Source organism: Pseudochaenichthys georgianus, chromosome 10, assembly GCF_902827115.2.
Source record: "Pseudochaenichthys georgianus chromosome 10, fPseGeo1.2, whole genome shotgun sequence".
Lineage (NCBI taxonomy): Eukaryota > Metazoa > Chordata > Actinopteri > Perciformes > Channichthyidae > Pseudochaenichthys > Pseudochaenichthys georgianus.
The window spans coordinates 32,984,950-33,006,490 of record NC_047512.1 but is presented as its reverse complement, the minus strand read 5'-3'; the positions used below and the strand labels follow the sequence as shown (position 1 = coordinate 33,006,490).

Below are 21,541 nucleotides of genomic sequence, written 5' to 3'. Positions count from 1 at the left end.
CTCTCTCCATTGACTTCAATAATTTTTCCGAAATAAGGTCCCATGGACCGGAAGTAGATGGGCGTGACTTTGCCACTCTATCATTAGCAGCTATAATATGAAAACTCCGTTTTTGACATAAAAATGGAATTATGGATTATCAATAATTTTTTCAAAGTGACGGACACATTGGATTAACCTATGGATTAACCTTCAGCCGCATTTTTCTCGTTTTTAATCAGAATAACAGCAAAAGGTGAGCATATCTCCGTGTTCAGCTACGTCGTGTGATGTATGTATTTGCTTCCCCTGTCGTGAGTTCTGATCGCTCATTGATGATACTTATATTTCTAGAATCTGTGGAATCTCAGCTTGTTAGCTAAACTTGTTTGTGCATATCCGATAAGTATATCGATTGATTTATACCTAGAGTGCGTTAGCATTTTTTCCGCAATGTTACGTAGATGAAAGAATACATGTGGTGTATTTTAAAGTGTATCTAAATCGCATTTTCAATCGCATTTGAACTAAATGCTTATATGATCTGTTGTATTTGTATTGTTGATTTATTGTGTGAACGAGGCGATGTAGAGAAGGTTAAGCTGTCATTATTAGGTTGTTATGTACTGTTGGAGTGGTAAGCACTGAGCAGGTCTATTGTTTTTGGATATTTGTGGGGTTAGGTGCATGGTCCGTGAGTGTTTTTTTATTGGTTAAGTGGTCCTTGGTATGAAAATGTTTGAGAAACACTGCGCTAGTGGATTGTCAGCAGCCTCGCAGCGGGGAAATTAAACAGATGGCTAGTCCGCCCCTGAAAAATGTCTATGCACACGTTATTATTAATAATAATTGCAAGAAAAAATTGATAACATTTTTATTTTATTTTTATTTTTGTAATCATCTCGCGACGCCCACTTTGGGAACCCCTGGTCTAATAGACAGTGAGACTATTTAGGAACAGCTTGTATAATTCTTAGGGGAATATGATCATTAGGGGTGTACTGTACTCAAATGCAATCCTCAGGCTATACAAATCTAAAAAAGTAAAAAATAAAGAAGCAATGATTTCATGACAGGCAGAAACTGGGGCTAATGGAGGCTTATTACCACTGGCTGCACAAAGAAGAGAAGCAGTAATCTATTCTTGTGCAAGAGGTAGTTTCGTTGTCATAGCAACTGATATCCATTTGTATCCTTCATTTGACAGCCTGAGTAGGCGGGACTTCCGTCGGCCTATAGGATTTCCAAAGATACAAATGTGTCAAGATAATCATTCTCCTCCAAGGCTTTTAAAGGCATTCAAAAGTATCGATTTCTATAGCCTATGATTAGATTATTCTAAATGTAGACCATTGGGCTCATAAGGAGCCTATTGAACTACTGTATAGCTACATATAAAAAGGCTGCTGCAATGTTTAGCCTTAATATAATTTTAAAAATATAATTAAAGAGAGACAACGTTAACAGCATTTGAGAGTTAGCTTAGCAAAGACATTTCGCATTACAATATCCTTTTGATACAATAAAGAGCGACAGTACACGATTTATAAAACGTGAAAGGACGACTAATTTGCTATGACCAGCATAAACGAAAACGGAAGTAGTACAAATAACTGTCTTGTTTCTTTTTATCATCTCTGGTTGGAAAATCAACAACATTTCCCAGAAGTCTTTGCAGCTGAACTGTCACCCAAAATGTCAGCACCCTAAGAACTCATGCACGGGGGTTATTACAGTACTATTTACTTTAAAAGATACGCGTGTGTTTTCGTCATGCCAGTATATAATGGTCCGTCAATGTGGCCAAAGTCTACGTTTTATTAATGACTATACAGTAGTAGTAGAAAGCTAGTTAGCTAGCTAGCTAACGCCAGCTAACAGTTAGGACCTTCATGCTGGAAGGTAACTGACTGCAGTTTAACGACAACATGTCGCTTTCTCTAGTTAAACGGTGGTGTGACACACCACTGCTAAGACGTGTTTTACAGTTCAAAGAGTACAGGAGGAAAATTCAAAGCTGTAATATGACCTACACACTGTTAAGACATCGCTGGATGAAAAGGCTGCCTGTGTTCTCCAGCAGCTTCAGGATGCTCAGCACTAAAACAGATAAGGTAGGCTGACAAACAATACTGGAACATATACATGGTCTCTGTGCATTTATCCCCGTTCATAATTCTGTAAAACAGTAGTATTAAAGATAAAAAGAAGCCTTTGTTTACAGATAGGGGCTGGAAGCAAGAACTGCACTTAGGTACAAAACCAGGGTACTTGTACTTTGCTTGAGTATTTCTATTATATGTAACATTATAGCCCTACGTAATTACGAAACCCTTTACATTATACTTCTCACAATCACTATTTTTGTCAGACAGCTCTATTTACAAGATTTTTGAAAATCATTGAAAACCATGTATCTCTATTTTCAATTTTGCTTGTGCATTTTTATCATAAACTGAATGATTTAGTTTTATTTAGTTTGTCAAGAGAAACCCCTTTCTTCTTGAGCAGACATGGTGATTCTACTTTTGGTACTTTATCAAATCAAATCAAGTTTTATTTATATAGCACATTTATAAACGATTTTTGGTCGAACCAAAGTGCTGTACATATAATAAAAATAGCCTACAGTAGAGACACTTTACAGCAAATACAACAGCACAGATTGTTCAGAATATCAGTATGAGAAAAACGACACCCTCTATCCTTAGACCCTCACATCGTACAAGGAAAAACTTCCAGAGGGGAAAAAAATGGGAGAAACCTCAGGGAGAGCAACAGGAGGGATCCCTCTCCCAGGACGGACAGACGTGCAATAGATGCCGTGTGTAAATCGAAGAGATAATACGTTTTACAGCATATAGACCGAATGTTAGGAAATGCATGTGTCTGTAATAAGAAGATGAATCCACGAGGATGTCAGCTACAATCCTGAGGAAGCCATCAGGGAAGCAGCATGACGAGACCCAAGGCAGGACCGCAGAGACAGGTTTAGCCACGACCCGAAGTCCACGACTTAATCCAGAACTCAGGATAGAGGATCCAGGACACAGACCACAGCAAGAAGATCAGCCTCGACTCCGGATGCCGTCGTAGATATAGATACAAAACAAGAACAAATGTGGCTGGGTTAATCGGAACAAGAGAATACACAGACACAGACAGACAGACAGACAGACAGACAGACAGACGGAAGAACAAGCACTCCCTTAGAATAGGTTGAGGGAAAAGTAAGAGAGTAAGAAACATAGGTGGAGAGGCACACTCAGGGAACAAGGTCCCCACTGGAGCCTTAGTTGGTAATTGATGAGAGATAGGGAGGTATGCTGTGTCTACGAATCGTAACACTCCCCGTCCTGTCTAAGCCACACTACAAACCGTTTCCCTCTAATAAAACTCGAGAGGTTAGAGAGGGAAAAGGTCTTGGATAAAAGTTATTCTTGATAATAGAAGCCTAGAAGGCCAGAGAGAAAAAGTGAGTTTTAAGTGTTGATTTAAAAAACCACAGGGTCTGGGCCGACCTCACATGGAGGGGCAAAATGTTCCAGAGCCTGGGGCCCGCTGCTGCGAATGCTCGGTGCCCTCGGGGTTTGAGCCTGGTCTTAGGCACTATCAACAGCAGCTGATCAGCCGACCTTAAGGCTCAGAATACTGTTAAATACATTCTCACCCCTAAAATGATCATTTGGATATTAATTGCTCAACCAGTTTTACCTTGAATACTAATAGATACTTAATTCAACCCCCATGCCTCCGAGGTTAACAAGAATACAAACATGGGGAGAAGCCTTGACACATCAAAGTAAATGCGGGCCAAGCGCTCATAACACTTGTGCAGTAAAATCCAAGTCTTATTTATCTACTTGATCACTCACTACTAGTGTTGGTAGTTGGGCTGGTGCGGAAGTAGATGTTTTTTTTAACTAGTACTGGTAGGTTTTACCGAAAATGTTTGGAAAAAGTGAGCAGACAAAGAATCAAGAATTCAAGGTAAATCTGTGAGTCATTCATTACAAATGTAATTTTTTTTTCATTTAGCTGATAATGATAACACACTTCTACTTAAAGGTGGGGTAGGTAATTCACTTCAGAAACACTTTTTGTTATCTTCCATGGAATGCTCTTAACATTCCGATAGCAATGAATACATGAAATGCTTTGACAATAAATACATAAGAAAATGTCATCTGTGGAAGCCGTGGCGCTGTAAAAAGGATGCATGGCCTACCTGCCTGTCAGCCTTCCATCTGTGCACAAACTTATCTCGTGCCCTCATTGGTCATGTGCGCGTTCGTGTGTGTTGGAGGAGGGGCTCTGTGAGGAAGAGGCAGAATTTTTTCGGCTGCGTACTTTCAAATTCTAGCGCACTCAAGCTGGTTTCTCCATTCTTACCTACCCTACCTTTTAAGGAGGTTCTGAATGTGCCCCATTAAGAAAGTATATTCTGTCCGAATATTTTTAAAAAAATGTTTGAAATGTTACTGTCACACGCAGCAGTTGTTAAATGGCTGTCATACTAATCTGCAGACCCTCTGTTGCTTTAAGGATACTATTGACCTGTCTAAGTTTCCTGTGGACAGAATCAGGAATTTTTGCATCATCGCTCATATTGACCATGGAAAAAGTACGTTGGCTGACAGGCTGTTGGAAATAACAGGTACGTTTCTTCATCACATGAAGTGGCTCTATTGTGCTCATCAGGCTCATGTTTGTATTTTCTACCTCTACTGGGACGTGTCTCCGTGCTTTAATGTTCAAAAAGCTCTTTATTTTTCTCACGCTGCCTGTGCTGCAGCACCTCTTTTCACCCTCTGTCTGAAACCAGAGCCCAGTCTGCTCTGATTGGTTAGCTGGCCGGCTCTTGTGATTGGTCAACCACTTAGAGATGTCCCTCCCCTAAGCCTATTATGTACAATGTGTTGGAGCGCTAGCTAATAGAAGCATGAGTGTTAAATTGTCATGTCACTATGTTACAGAAGTATACAAAAGAGTCCAATGGAGGCCTTTCAGGCAAAGGTGTGGCAGAGAAACTCCCCTGAGAGGGAACACAGGGGTTTTAGCAAGACCATCTTCATGCATAAAACTTATATAATATACTTCAGGAAAGAGAAAACCCCCAAAAGCATAATAGGGCCCCTTTAATATGTTACTCTACTAATTTCTTTGTCTTTTATCTGCAGTGTCCCCTTTGCTGTAACAATGTAAATCCCTCTACTGTAGGACAAATAGAAGATGTCTGATTCAGATTTGTTTGGATGTCACTGACAAACAGGTGCCATAGCAAAGACTGACAAGAACAAGCAGGTGTTGGACAAGCTTCAGGTGGAGCGAGAGAGAGGGATCACAGTGAAGGCGCAGACGGCCTCGCTGATCTACAGCTACGAGGGAGAGCAGTACCTCCTGAACCTCATCGACACGCCGGTCAGTACTAAGCTGGATGTGATGTCAGGAAAAAATAACTACTTTCTCTCCTTGTTGTTCATGGTTGTTTTGCTATAGCTGCGGTAGTTCATCAGGACTTTGGTCCTAAGAGAACTCGACTGCTCTTACACTGCGTGACTTAATCTAGAAACTCTGCCCGGTGCGTTCTTATAATGTTGTTTCTTGCAGGTTTTATAAACCCAGATAATAGTGAAACATTTTTACTTTATTACCAAGCTTTGAATTAAATTATCTTTCCCTCTACTGCTACTAGAGATTAATCAGGTTACCAGATAACTTAAACATAATTCATTTTGAAAACATCCACATCCAATCGGAGGCTCATTTGTAATGTTTGAAATGAAATGTTTTTGTATATCTCACCTGTTTTTGCATTTTTCATCAAATATATTAACTTGGTTTCCCATTCTCATGGTTATTTTTTCAATTCTATATTTTTCGTTCACCGGATCCTTCCATTTAACATTTATCATCTTTTAACCAATTCATTGTTAATTGTTTCATCATTGACAAAACAAATGTGTGTTCTTGATCTCTTCTGGTGTTGTTCTAAAGACCTGAAGAGAGCAATATGAAAATAAAATAGGTTAACTATATTTTTGTCTTGTGTGACAGTGTATGTCCAAACGTTTTTAAATCTGTGGTGCTTCTCTTCTCTATAGGGTCATGTGGACTTCAGTTACGAGGTTTCTCGATCGATTTCAGCCTGCCAAGGGGTCCTGTTGATTGTCGACGCCAATCAGGTACAAACCCCGACTCATAGCTCTCTTTGTTCTCAGAAAAGTATTGTTGATGTACTTACATACTGCCCCTAGGTTCAATTCTCACAAAACACAACATCCCCTTCCACTGCTACGCCGACGATGTACAGATCTATCTGCCACTCAAGTCAGATGTCAACTCATTACAGCTGTTGATGGACTGCTTAGCAGAGGTCAAATCCTGACTGAGCCAACATTTCCTCGACCTCAATGAGAGCAAGACTGAGGTTGTCTTTTTTGGACCCCAACCTCCAGCCTCCCAGGTTGATATTCTGGGCTCCCTCAAAAATAATATCCTCCCCTCTGTCATGAACCTTGGAGTGACCTTCAATAGCGCTTTTAAATTCGATAAGCAGGTCAGCAGCGTAGTCAAAACCTGCTTTTTTTAAATATGACTATTGGCCAAGACCAAGTCGTTTTTATCTTTTAAAGACCTGGAAAGGGTTATTAACGCCTTTGTTACCTCGAGGTTGGACTACTGCAACACTCTGTACGTGCACGGACCAGGCGTCAATTAAACGCAGCTGCAAGTCTACTCACTGGCCACAAAAAGCGTGACCATATCACCCCAATTCTGGCCTCACTGCACTGGCTTCCAATTCAGTTCCGAATATATTTTAAACTGCCGCAGCCAGAGCTTTAAGGTCTGCTGACCAGCTGCTGCTGATGGTGCCCAAGACCAGGCTCAAAACCTGAGGGCACCGAGTTTTCGCAGCAGCTGGCCCTATAGGCTCTGGAACACTCTGCCCCTCCATGTGAGGTCGGCCCAGACCCCTGGGGTTTTTAAATCTACTCTTAAAACACACTTCTTCTCCCTGGCCTTTTAGTCAGAGCGGAGCACGACTCCTGACTTTTCCCTGTGTTTTTTATCTGTTGTAATTTATTGTCTTTTTATGTGATTGTAGTATTTATTACATGTACAGCACTTTGGCCCGACCAGAAATCGCTTTTAAATGTGCTTTATAAATAAACTTTGATTTGATATATATAATATTTTTGCTGTCACGTGAAGGGGATTCAGGCGCAGACAGTTGCCAACTTCTACTTGGCTTTTGAAGCTCAGATGGCCATCGTCCCTGTCATCAACAAGGTACAAATATCTTTATCCCTTTTTGATTTGTCTGCTTGACTACTATTTAGCATGTCATTTTAATTCTGCATTTTCCCCTCAGATTGATTTAAAAAATGCTGATCCAGAGCGAGTGGAGTCCCAGATTGAAAAGGTTTTTGATATTCCATGTGAGGAATGCATTAGGGTGAGTGGTAGCATAATGAAAGGTGCATATTCAGTATCGCTTTGAAATAACTGTTAATTCCAGATTTCATTTTTTTCTCCAGATTTCAGCTAAGCTTGGAATAAACATTGAAGAGGTTCTCCGAGCGGTCGTGGAGAGAATCCCCCCGTAAGCAGCTTCATTCAGTCTTATTTCTCACATGAAACACGTTTGACACGTAAAAGTGAAGCTGTTTTATTTGTGCTTGTCTTCTCAGGCCCGCGGCAAGTATTGATGAACCTTTTAAAGCCCTCGTGTTCGACTCCACCTTCGACCACTACAGAGGGGTGGTGGCCAACATCGCTCTGTTCGGGGGTCGGGTCAAGAAAGGGGACAAGATCGTGTCGGCGTATCTCGGGAAAACCTACGAGGTCAACGAGCTGGGGATCCTCCGGCCAGCTGAGCACCCGACACAGAAGCTGTGTGTTCACTCTTTCTCCTCTCCATTCATTTCTTTCACTTCTTTCACCAAATACAGCTGATGTTATTTACAGAATATATCATTTCAACTATTTCGGTCATTTAGTTACATTTGTAATCAAAATGGCCAAACATGCTGGTTCAATCTTCTCAGTTGTTGCTTTTTTTTAGTCTTATATGATAATAAACTAATTATATTAGGCTTCAGGAAATGTTTTGTCATTGTATTCATTTTTTAAAATGTGTATACATCAAACAATCCATAATCAATTGTTTTATTAAGCTGCATTCACATGATACGCGATTTTCTCTTTGCTCACTGCGGGGTTGGGCGAAGAACCTTGCGGTGAAAACAGCCGGTTAAATGTTGTTTTTATGGTTACGTCACATGCTAGCTTGTGCCACTACATACAGCTGTTATCTGATTGGTTGCGCATTGAAAGGTCAGTGGTGAACAACACTAAAAAAAGGACCCTTTCATTTATTGTGTAAAGCACTAAGTGCACTTACTTTTCGAGCTTTTGGAAAAACATGCACTGAAGGGGTTTTACCTTTGAATCTGTTCCTCTTCTTGTTTAGGTTTGCAGGCCAAGTAGGCTACATTATAGCAGGGATGAAGGATGTGAAGGAGGCGCAGATTGGGGACACTCTCTACCTCCAAGAGCACCCGGTGGAAGCTCTTCCAGGGTTTAAACCCGCCAAAGCAATGGTCTTTGCTGGTAAGATGTTTTATTATCTGCTTCCTGCTGTCAGAGAAAAATCTCTGTGAAAATGTGAACTGGATTTGAGGATTCTTTAAAACGTTTTACTTTTTGTATTGCCTTTACCTATAAAATGTAACTGAAAGAGACTCAAAATAACCTCAAAGAAACATGACTACGAAGAGACATAACAAAGCTACAAAGGGAATCAAAGGACTAAAATGAGACACAAAAAGACTACAAAGCGACCAAAAAGGGAAGCAAAAACACAACAAAGAGAAATAAAATGACTTCAAAGAGACTTACAAATACCTAGAGACTTAAACCAACTACAAAGAGATATAAAAAGACTACAATGAGACAAACAAAACCACTACAGAGAGAGACAAGTGACTACAAAGAAACATACATTGACTACAAAGTAAAAAACAAAACACAACAAAGAGACACGCAATGACTTCAAAGGGACTTAAATTGACTCTATAGGCTTGAAACGACTATAGACATGTTTACAATTACAAATAAATGACTACAAAGACACACAAAATGACTACAAAGACACACAAAATGACTACAAAGATGCACAAAACCACAACAAAAAGACTCATTGAATACAAGTCGTTATGTCTTGCTCCTACAGTAAGTAGGAGAGGTGGGGCTTTTTTTTGCTTCTTTCATAATCGGCCAATGGATGTACTCAAAGGTAAAAGCCCTTCAGTGCATGTCGTGTGTCACTAGCTAGCACAGTAGTGCTTTACACAATAAATGAAACGGGTCCTTTTTTCTGAGGTTGTGCAATCTACATATTTGTTTCCCGTCCCCCAGGTATGTATCCCATGGACCAGTCAGACTACCCGGCCCTTCGCAGTGCCATCGAGAGGCTGACCCTGAATGACTCCAGTGTCACGGTGCAGAGAGACAGCAGCATGGCCCTGGGAGCCGGCTGGAGGTGAGGAGCCCTGCTTTGAATTAGAATGAAAAATGACTCCTAATGGTACGACAAGTAGGACATTTTTGCCTTGCAGTAGTCATCCGAGGTTGACCGCAGCATCATTTGTATTTATTTGCATCACTCAAACTAGATATGCCGGCAAGGTTTTTACCGCCATGGCCGAAATAACCACTCCTGCTGCTTTGTGCATGTTGTCACAGAGTTACAGATATGTTGGGAAACCAAGTGCTATCATGTCCGGGTTCATAACATCAGCCAAAAACACACAAGGAGCTGTCTTCATCGTCTCTAGCATGTCACGTGTTGGCTGAAAGAATCTTGTTTAATGCAGTGTTATGAACCCAAAAATAAACAGATTCTGAAAGAACTGCCTAATGATACTAATTAGTGAAAAACCAATGCTATGTCAGGTCTGTCGACATGATGGCAAGCGTTCTGAAAACGTTCAAAATGCTTGTTTTCTGAATGGAGATTGGATGGATCAGGCTAAGCAAAGCTTCTATTGTAGCTGCTCCATCCACTCTCAAAATAACCTGAGGTGATAACACAACACAGCCAATGAAAGAAACAGTAGGTGGTGATTATGCAGCAAACTGCTACATACTGTATCTGCTGTTCATTAAATAAACCAAATGAAGTTTCATCAGTTTCTTCACATGATATGATTTATAACTAAATCAGCAACTTTTCTGCATACTATGTGTTGCCAAACTTTAGCGTTCATTAGTTTAGTGGTATTGATTTAGAATAGATGATTCAGAACTATGAAGATGCGAAGGAATATTTATTCTGTTTTACAGATGATCTCTTTCTGAACATGCTCTTTGAAATCGAAAGAATGAATATCAGTTATAAAATGAAAGTGTTCGTCCTGTGCTCCTGCAGGCTGGGCTTCTTGGGTCTTCTGCACATGGAGGTGTTCAACCAGAGGCTGGAGCAGGAGTACAACGCCTCAGTGATAGTGACAGCCCCCACTGTTCCCTACAAGGCTGTGCTCTCTTCACCCAAACTCATCAAGGTGAGAGACGTTTCCTCCTGATGGGACATACTCCCGTTGTACACTTTAAGGTTGAAGAAAACAGACACTTTGTCATATTTCAATGGAATCATTTGGAGTAGACTGAGAGTTGACACACTGATATCGCTAGGGCCATTTGTTTAGAGCTTCTGTTGATTGGTTATTAGTGTATCTGTTTTACAAAATACGCTTGTTACTTTTTCCTTTTTATACCTATTTCAGCAGAAATGAATCTATAATGTCCTATGGTGTTGTCTACTGGATTTGTTGAATAATATATAGAACACTTTGGAGGAAAATCTGAATACTTTGTTGCAAAGTCAATACCACAACAAAATGTTGTTATCCCATTGGCAGAAATGAAGACTTCAAATGTATATTCAAACCACAAATGTTCACAATGTTGAGATCTTTAACGACCAATGATGCTATAAATGTTAGCGATATAGCATGAATGTAAAGGTACATTTTTACAGCCATTTTTTAATACCCGGTCTATTTCGCATAAATGTGTGGCTTTAACCTCAGAGAATATAATCTCAGGGAATATATGAGTTATCTTGTAAATATAACCTTTTTCTTGCTATATTATTGTGGGGTCGAGTGTTTTGTTGGATGGATTGTGACTTTAGAACCATGAAAGCTTTTGGAGCCAGTTTTATTTTGAGGTTGAAATGTTTCTGCCTGCAGGAACACGGCAGAGAGGAGATCACCGTGGTGAACCCGTCTCACTTCCCAGACAGAGCCGTTGTGTCCGAGTATCTGGAGCCGATGGTGCTGGGGACCATCCTCACTCCGGACAGCTACACCGGCAAGATCATGACCCTCGCCTTGGTAAGAGCAGCATGGAACATTCACACACAGACTAATGGCCATCATTTTTACACTGCAACATTTTCTTTTAGGTCAGGTTGAGTATCTGTAAGAAAAAAGCAACTTAAAAAAAAGAGTATGTGTGTTAACAAACTTGTTTATAATTCCGTTGCTACTTTCATTTTGAGGGCTTTTCTACATAAGAGAAGTGTTTCCTTGTTTGTTATGTTTTCTTCTTATGTTTTCTAATGTCAAATGATGTTTTATCGTTGTTTCCCTAAAGAACCGCAGAGGGATCCAGCAGAACATGGTGTACATAGACGACCAGCGAGTCATGATGAAGTATCTCTTCCCTCTCAATGAAATCGTTGTGGATTTCTACGACCTGCTCAAATCGATGTCCTCCGGTTACGCCAGGTACAAATACGCAAGTGCTACTAAGTGTTGGGGGGGTACCAACTTCATACTGGAAGAAGATAAACTACTGCAAAGTACAAATACATCTAGTTTGGTTAACTGGTGCTACATAGAAAAAGTCTTTCAAACTACTTTGTAAAGCAAAATTGAAGATGTGATTTGACATGATAAGAAATATGAAACGTTTATTTAGAAATAGTGACCACAGGCCAAACAAATGACAGTTACTAGTACTAAATAGTCTCTCAACACTGGTGCTACAGATATAAATACATGTGGTATTGATTGAGCACGATTAGGTAAATGCACTTAAAGTATTAGGATTAAAAGTACTATTTGAAAAGTATTCAAATATTTTAAAGCAAAAGCAGCAAATTTTCACATTTAAGAATCTAGAAATGTGAAATATTTAATTAATTCAAATTCATTTTGTGTTAACACACTCATTAATAATTACTATTATTAAAGTCATATTTAATTACTTAAATATAATGTTAGATGGTTTTAATTTATACTAAATAATCATATTTTTGAAAGTTTTTCCTAAGTATTATGTGTGTACTACAAGTACAGTACTTGTAGTACATGTACTTTCCACCACTGGGACCACATCATAAACACTTAATATATGAAATGATGCATTTCAAGGTTTGTTTTGAGTGTGGATGGATACATAATAATATTGCATTACTTATGGCTGACACTGAAAGCATCCCATCATTCTACCTCCCGTAGCTTTGACTATGAGAACGCAGGCTACCAGGCTGCTGATCTGATAAAGATGAATATCCTGCTGAACGGGGAACCTGTGGAAGAACTCATCACCATTGTGCACAGGTAAACATTTTTCCTTCTTCACGAAACCTTTTGAATAAAAGAAGATCCTCACTGGTCTCAGGAGGAGTAACCCTGGTGCTGCTTGGCAGCATTCTCATTTGTCTTTGTCCCAGCAGGCTCCCTTAGCTTAATTATTATCGCTAGCAGATTTTTTACGAGTTTACATGATTTCAAGGTTGTGTGGTCCCTCATTACTATAGTAGTTCTTCTCAGCCTATGGAGCATGAAATGTATTTCAACACCAAGGATAACATAAAAAAACGACCTACTGGCAGCCAGTGGTGACATTACATATTACAACAACTTTACCCAGCGGACAAGGACTTTGTTCCATTTGAGACAAGGACAAAATACTCTTTTGTCACGGGTGAGAAATGATGACGCACAGCAGATCTGAATTGAATGTACTTACTACCAAAGCCAGTACAGACTGGTAAATGAAGAGTGCTATGCTCCACCAACAACGGCTGCTCTATGACCAATCACAGAGCAGAACATCTCTGTAATACAAATACTTTATCCAAAGTACTTTATATTAGAACAAGGGCAGACACTTGTGAAGAACTGATTAAAGGAATAGTTTGACATTTTGGGAAATATCCTTATTTATTTGTGTCTGAGTTGAAAGAATGAATACCATTTCTATCTGTGTATTGTGTTTGGAGCTAGATATAAGTATTTCTGTCCAAAGTAAAACAAAAAAGAATAATCTTACAAACTCGTTTCAATTACAATGGCATGTATGAGGGTAATTGTATGGAAACAAAAAAGGGGGTTATTAAATAAATAAATAAACAAAAAGTTATAAATTAACAGAAGAAAATGTGGATGTTGTCACAGAAAATAGTTTTAAATGTACTAGAAACACACTCAGATTTGTTTTGATTTTAATGATAGTAATTTGAGAGAAAAACATTCAAAAATGATCTGGCAAAAGTCACACATTTACAAAAACAATATCCAAATTTGAAAATACATTTTCTGATGGGTATCTTTGTGAATAAATTGTCTTTTTATTATTATTATTTTTTTGCTGACTATTACCACCCTTCCTCAGATCATTTCTACAGTATTTATGGTAAGCTAGAATATTGAATGTCCTCCCTGCATTTATCAGCTGCTGTATGTGGAGGTTTTTGATGCATGGCACTTCTTGCTGGTAGGTTTTTGGTTCTGACCGGTGTGTTGTCATTGCAGAGAGCGTGCGTACAACATGGGGAAAGCCATGTGTGAGCGCCTCAAAGACTCCATACCCAGGCAGATGTTTGAGGTGGCTATACAGGCAGCTATTGGAAGCAAGGTCATCGCGAGGGAAACGTAAGTACAACAGGCAGCGCTAAGCTTCTTTGTTAGACTCGATTCAAAACAACGCATATACATTATATAAAGAACAATGAATTGTATTTGACTCTTTCAGGATAAAGGCGTTCAGAAAAAATGTTCTCGCTAAATGTGTAAGTCGGATTTGAACTTAACTCTCAAAAGTAGCTGAATAAGAAAAATGCACCACTAACACTGGTGTTGAAATCTGTATGTTTGTTTGTCCTGGTAGTACGGAGGTGACATAACACGGAAGATGAAGCTGCTGAAGAGACAGGCGGAGGGGAAGAAGAGGATGAGGCGCATCGGCAACGTGGAAGTTCCCAAAGACGCTTTCATTAATGTTCTGAAGAGGAAAGAGAAATAGACTGAAGTCCTAGTAGTATTTCATTGTTATATATATTGATATCATTATCATATGCAGCAGGTCTTTGTTTTTTTAAAAGGCCCTGCCAGATTTTCTTGAAATAAAATAGACATTGTTTCCGCAAACTTTTGTTTTTGTGCCTATTTCCACATTATGCACCCATTATTTAGTTTTACAGATATATTATATATGTGCACACACATAGGAGAGGAATTTAAAGATCAAATGTTATTCAAATATTATAAATCGAATGCGTTCTAACTGTGATATCTATGTGTCATAGTTAAATAGCAGAATATCTAGCCTCCTTTTTTGTAAAGGAATGTATAATACATAATTTATTATTGAACAAGTTGCTATAGTTTGATAAGTACACATTACTGTACAGTGCAGTTAGTAGCCAATGATTGTATTCTTAGAGCTTTAATAGTCTTTATAATTATTTGATAAACTTGATAATTTGCTAATATCTTTTTTAATATCAGTTTTTATAGACAGCAAAAAAAATAACTGGCAGATACGTATAACTAAAGAATATTGTTTAGCTCTGTATTCAGTAAAACATTGTTAATGCCTGTGAAAACATTTCCTGTATAAAAAAACGTAATATGTCTATTTAATCATACGTTTTGTAGACTTTATGAAACGACAGAAACTGAGACAATGTAGCAGTTTATCGACTAGATGGCAGCATTAGCTCAAACAGAAGCAGAAGGATATGTCACCCATGAAAAGATCTCATTGCCAGTGGCGACTCGTCATTAGGGGGTGACCAGGGGCTGACACTAGGAGGTGAAAAAGAAAAAGAGATCTATGATCTCAAGGGACAATCTGGATAAATAAAGTTTTGAAATGAAATGAAATAGTGTCAGCAGAAAGTAATGCAAATAATAATTCCCAAAATATGCAAACAAAATACATGTTAAAATATATTTTAAGATCATGTTTAGTCATCAGATTCGTCTGTACATTGCTGTTTTAGTCTGTGTTCTTCTAATTAGTGTCTACACTACAGTGAGTGTGCCTACCTATTGAGCCGTGTTGAGCGATGTGGGGTAAGCCCCTCTCTCTGCTGTTAAAATGAACGTCTACTGTAAAAACTACACTGCGCATGCTCAGAGTATTTTTCTATTCAATGTGTGCCGCAAAAAAAGACCACCCACCAAACGTCATCTCATAATTCAGAGAGCTGATTGGCTGTAAGTACGTGTGCCGCGAAAAGTTTAGATGTGAAGAGGAGCAGTTTATAGCGATTCAAACCAGAAAAACGGAAAGAAAATGAATGAATTTGACCATCTTCAGCTTTTTTGTTTTCCTTATATCCCTTATTTTCCTTATGGAGCATTAAAGGTGGGGTAGGTAAGTTTGAGAAACCGGCTCGATATGTGCTTTGACAAAAAATCCATATAAAAATGTCATCTGTGGAAGCCGTAGTACTGCAAAAAGCACGACCAATCATATCAGGGCTACCTGCCTGTCAGCCTTCCATCTGTGCACAAACTTATCTCGTGCCCTCATTGGTCATGTACGCGTTTGTGTGTGTTGGAGGAGGGGCTCTGAAGTGGCAGATTTTATCCGGTTTTATTACATGGCTTAGTTGAATACTCGATTCTGATTGGTCAATTCAGAACACGTGACACGTTGTTAATACCGAACAGACAGACCGCTGTCAAGGACTTATTGACCGTTGTTAAGGACGCTCACATCTTCAGAAAGAAGTCCGGTCGATTTAACTGTATACAGTTGGGCCGAAAAGCAAACTGCATGCAGTTTGCTTTTCGAACTGGGACAAGAAAAACAGCGGAGAAGTAACGGGGCACAAACCCTCCTTTTTACGCAGCGGTCCAGACATAGACATCAAACGGCGACACATATTCACTTGCCAGTTACTTTGTCATTAGGGCAGGGATATCTAGATACTTTCCAAGGTTTGACATCATGAATTGTGCTACTTTTAAAGCAAGGAGCGATGTTTTCAAATCTGTAATCAAAAAGCTCCTCAAAAACGCAAGCAGTTCCTACCGTTGGCTTTTCAAACTGACAAGAGACGCTCTCACTGTTTTTCAAATGTAACAGTTTGAAAAGCAAGCAAACTGTCTGATTGTCTTTAGTTTTCCGCTGGCGTGTGATAGCAACATGGAGGATTTTAACATTCATTTTAATATATTTGGAGAGCACAGTAATTTGGAGTAATGGTTAGTGGCTGATGAGTCCCCAGTGAAGAAAAGAAAAAGACAAGAGGGACAAGAAAACAGCGGAGAAGTAACGGGCAGAAACCCTCCTTTTTACGCAGCGGTCCAGACATAGACATCAAATGGCAAAACATACAGTGTGCAGTTACTTTGGCATTAGGGCAGGGATATCGAGATACTTTCCAAGGTTTGACATAATGAATTGTGCTACTTTTAAAGCAAGCAGCGATGTTTTCAAATCTGTAATCAGAAAGCTCCTCAAAAACGCTATCGAAGCAGTTCCTGCCGTTGCTACGTTAGTTCAAACAGTAACATCGGACTATTTTTCTTCGCGGATGCATGTCAATTTAAATCAATACATAAAACTATTTTTTAAATCAATAAAATCATTTTCTAAATCCATAAAAGCATTTCAATTAATATTGGGAGTCATAACGTTACTTTGTTGAGAATGTGGCCATGTAATAAGCGGGATAATGTGCAGCGACTTGGTCATTATGGGGAAAAGAACACCTTCATGCCGATCCAGATCCCTCCGCTTCGCGTCGGGCTCCTGATCAGCCTGTCGGTGTTCTTTTCCCCATAATGACCGCGTCGCAGCACATTATCCCTTACGTGTATTCTCGAGCTGGTTTCTCCAAAATTACCTACCCCACCTTTAAGGTCAGTGAACCCTTCATGCATTTCTATATTTAACATTATCTAAGAAATGGTTTTGCAATAAGTGGAACATACATTTATTTGTGGCATGTTTCTCCAACTTGGCACCTGTGCTCATTAATACAATTATCAGCTCATAGTCTTTATAAATGCGTAAATTGTACTCTGAGGGTTCCATGGTTGCTATGCTGGGTCTCCAGGTTCATGCTCTTAGTTTGAACCAAAACAAACTATGAAGGTAGATATGGTGCAAAATGCGAGAGCGTGAAAACCTGATGTGAGCACTTGCAGAAAAAAAATCTGTGCTTGTGTGCATACATTTACACTTGTATAAAATATCCACGTAACTGTGAACCAAATGTACACTTGTATAAAATATCCACGTAACTGTGAACCAAATTTACACTTGTAAAAAATATCTACGTCTGTGAACCAAATTTGAAGTCACAGAAGAAAAAAAAATGTTTTGTAGTTTGTAGAAAAAAAATGAACTTAGAGATGAAATGTTCACTTGCAGAAAAATACACGTTTTTTAAATATATTTTCCATTACAACTGCAACTTTATTTATTACAACCTCTCAAATCAGTCATTACAACTTGACGAATCTGCTCTGTGGCAGTATAAATCGACGAATCTGCGGTCTTGACTTTTGCTACACTTCTTGCGATAAATGTGTCGCAAAAGTAATTTTCACCTGTAGATGTGGGGGGGGGGGGGGGGGGGGGGGAGCTATCAGAACAACGAGGCTTGGGTCAGTCCTTTATATATACAGTCTATGGGTCAGTCACGGAGCGTCCACACTACAGCTCCAAAAATAGCTTGGAGCTGGGCGTGTCTGGAGCTTGGGGATTTTATTCAAGCAACACGGCCAACAACCAATCACATGAATCTCCCGCCCCCGACATACAAAGCAAAAACCCCCGGGGATTTTATGCGAGCAATATATATATAAACTCCTCAAACAGGCGAAAACCTACCAGTTTCCCCCACTGTCTCTGCCACCTCCCTCCATGCCTGGTTCCTCCGGTTTGTATCCCGGTAGGTGAAGAGGGTCTGGTCATACAAAACCGGGTGATTCGCTACGGCGAAAGTTAGTTTCTCCTCTGACTTTTTTTGAAATATAGAAATGAACGGCGGGATATCTCTCCCAGCTTAGACGCGGTTTGATTGGCTAGCGCCTCAGCTGTCAGATTTTGGGAAACGGGATTTGATTGGCTGGCGCTGGCTACTCCGGCGTCCAGGCGACCAGAAGTTGAACAATGTTCAACTTCTGGTCGCCTGGGACGCCTGACGGCCCGTCTACACTACAGCGTCGACAGCGTCGAAAGCTCCAAGCTGCTCCAAGCTGCCCATTCACTTTCAATGGGGTGACGTCACGTAGCCGCGCTTTTTCGCCGAACTGAATTGTGGGTAGCAGAGCGAGGCGTCTCAGGCGTCCCAGGCGACCAGAAGTTGAACATTGTTCAACTTCTGGTCGCCTGGACGCCGGAGTAGCCAGCGCCAGCCAATCAAATCCCGTTTCCCAAAATCTGACAGCTGAAGCGCTAGCCAATCAAACCGCGTCTAAGCTGGGAGAGATATCCCGCCGTTCATTTCTATATTTCAAAAAAAGTCGGAGGAGAAACTAACTATCGCCGTAGCGAATCACCCGGTTTTGTATGACCAGACCCTCTTCACCTACCGGGATACAAACCGGAGGAGCCAGGCATGGAGGGAGGTGGCAGAAACAGTGGGGGAAACTGGTAGGTTTTCGCCTGTTTGGGGAGTTTATATATATATTGCTCGCATAAAATCCCCGGGGGTTTTTGCTTTGTATGTCGGGGGCGGGAGATTCATGTGATTGGTTGTTGGCCGTGTTGCTTGAATAAAATCCTCAAGCTCCAGACACGCCCAGCTCCAAGCTATTTTTGGAGCTGTAGTGTGGACGCTCCGTGAGACGCCTCGCTCTGCTACCCACAATTCAGTTCGGCGAAAAAGCGCGGCTACGTGACGTCACCCCATTGAAAGTGAATGGGCAGCTTGGAGCAGCTTGGAGCAGCTTGGAGCTTTCGACGCTGTCGACGCTGTAGTGTAGACGGGCCGTCACAGTCACAGTCAGGTCGAACCGGATGACAGCGGGGCTACTGTTCGTGTCGCTACCAGTCCGCTGACATGGCGCGTCAATCAACGGTAAGTTTCGCCCATTACTTGCCCAGTATTACTTTGAATATTATTATTGTGATTGAGGATTAAATCCGCTTTGAAGACCACCGTTTTATATCGTGCAGTTTAGCGGCGAAATAACGTCAGTCAGCCAGCTAACGCTAGTTTTGTTGAGTGTATGCTAGCTAAACAACTAGTGGTTGTAGTCAATACAGCAGTAATTAATATATTATAGCCTATTGCTTTGGCACTAACGGTTGATAAGCGTTTATGAAAATAAAACCAATTGAACTGTACTGAAATAATGACAAGTTTTATAATTGTCTTGGGCTCCTGCTGTGTTTTTAAAGCCTTTGTAAATTATCCATGCTATTTTCTATTTAGCTAACGTCGAAGTAGTGTATGTGAAATCAACCTCACAATAAGATGTGTGTATATTACAATTATTAATGTCATATTTCAAGATGATGACTTAGATATTACAATATGGTTGGTTGAGCTGGAGTTCATTATTGAGCTTACAAGTTAACGTCACAGTCTTCTGAATAACGAACCCAAACCTTGTTGTTTTTATTAATTGTATTACAAATTGATATCAAATAAACAGTAAGCATTGGTAACACAATTTCCAAAGTTACAGTAAAATAAAAAGGACCCTGACTCTACACAATCCAACATGTTCAACAGAAGAGAATCAGTTATATTGTTTGTACACATGGTACTTTACATATATATCTGTTTGTTTAATGTGTCCAGGTGATGCAGACAGGCTGGACCAGAGAGTGAGAGACAGAACTGGACTCCTCACAGCAGTGAACTTCAGCTCAGGTACTAAGACTCTTTTTTTCATACTGTACAAAGAATCAAGAAAGATATTGGTTTAAATGAATGAAGTATTGACTTGAATACACTGATATACATTCCATTAAACAATACTAAATACTAGATCACCTACACATCAGTTAAGTTGAGGGGTTTTTCCATGCAAAAAGTCACATTTAGATATTTAGCAATATGACTTTGTCAGCTTTCTAATGTAATGTATTGAAGGCAAAGATATTTAACACATAGTGAGAACTGCTACTATTTATCTCTCAATATTGTCTGTAAAAAACGTGGTAAAAGTTATTCTTTCAGTGAGACAACAGAGCAAGCTTCTACAGTTGCACTCTGTTTTGATAACAGTTAAATATTATTTTGATAATAACATATATTTCAATGTTGATGAATTTCATACTGTTCATTCATAGTCTGATTACAATTAAAAAATAATTATATCAACAGCCCCATAACACACAAACACACCTCTTTCATAAATAACACACTTGTTCTGCAATAATATTTTATGTTTCCTGTCATTTTTGTTAGGAAAGGACATGCCCGAAAGACACGACATCTTCTCCTTCTCTGAGGGTCAAGAGGAACATTAAAAGCTGATGTTATGAGATTTTAAGACCAGTACAAGACATTCACTAAGAAACTACTTTTATTGTGAAAACAAAGATCTGCACACCGAATATTTTTGTAGTCTATCAGGACCATCATTTGTTTGTGACACTGCCTGCACCTCAGAGAAGGGGTGGTTATAGTCAGGCTTATAAAGTGTGGCGAAAATCATAATCAGCTGATCGAATGCACCTATTTCCACATCTACACTCCATCAGCTGATTATTTCTATGTGCCTCACTTTATGAGCTTCACATCGCTTGTGCCTTGTACCGCAGAGTTTGCAACGTCACAAATAAATGGGGCCAATCTTCAGTCAGATGTGAATGTGTAATCTAACATTTTCAGTAAGAATAATGGACAAAAGGAATGCAAATACAAATACAATTTCTTGAAATGTGAACCAAAAGTTAATCAAATGTTTTAAATAAAAAGCACATATGGACAGAAGGTGTAAACCTATTAAATGTACAAGTAAACACATTTAGTCAAATAAAGTGACAGACTAGGCCTGTGCAGTTGGTATCAGCTTTGCCCAGCATGGGCTTCTCCATCAGGCCTGGTCTTCCTCGCTGAGGAAAGACCCTCAGTCCTCTCCACACCAACAGACAGGACGTCCATCACACGGAGGTTTCTCCCTGAAGTCTCTGCAGCTCTCTGGACACCATGCTGTCTCAATCCGTCCACACTGAATATGAGAGGGGGAAAATGAAAATAATAAATGCTTTAGAGACAATAAGAAACATAAAGTTGACTGTTGAGTTGCTCAGTTTTTTTAGATTGTCAATACTATTACTG

At 39.7% G+C, this 21,541-nt stretch overlaps 1 protein-coding gene and 1 long non-coding RNA gene across 3 annotated transcripts; both read left to right on the top strand.

The window, feature by feature from the left end:
- The first annotated feature begins 1,653 nt into the window (after window positions 1-1,653).
- guf1 (GTP binding elongation factor GUF1) lies at window positions 1,654-14,417 on the top strand. The gene is made up of 17 exons (XM_034093724.1): window positions 1,654-2,093; window positions 4,525-4,636; window positions 5,252-5,400; window positions 6,084-6,164; window positions 7,195-7,272; window positions 7,355-7,438; window positions 7,521-7,585; window positions 7,674-7,877; window positions 8,456-8,595; window positions 9,403-9,526; window positions 10,415-10,547; window positions 11,238-11,381; window positions 11,644-11,777; window positions 12,513-12,614; window positions 13,812-13,931; window positions 14,032-14,068; window positions 14,167-14,417. Exons 1-17 carry the CDS (start codon window positions 1,908-1,910, stop codon window positions 14,299-14,301), a joined length of 2,028 nt encoding a protein of 675 aa, XP_033949615.1. The 5' UTR covers window positions 1,654-1,907; the 3' UTR covers window positions 14,302-14,417.
- Window positions 14,418-15,929: 1,512 nt separating this feature from the next.
- On the top strand, window positions 15,930-20,901 carry LOC139434625 (uncharacterized). 2 transcript variants are annotated; one of them, XR_011643959.1, is made up of 3 exons: window positions 15,930-17,156; window positions 20,054-20,125; window positions 20,666-20,901. It is a non-coding gene; the product is annotated as an uncharacterized lncRNA (long non-coding RNA). The 2 variants fall into 2 exon arrangements; XR_011643958.1 differs by lacking the exon at window positions 15,930-17,156 and adding an exon at window positions 19,129-19,324.
- The last annotated feature ends 640 nt before the right edge of the window (window positions 20,902-21,541 follow it).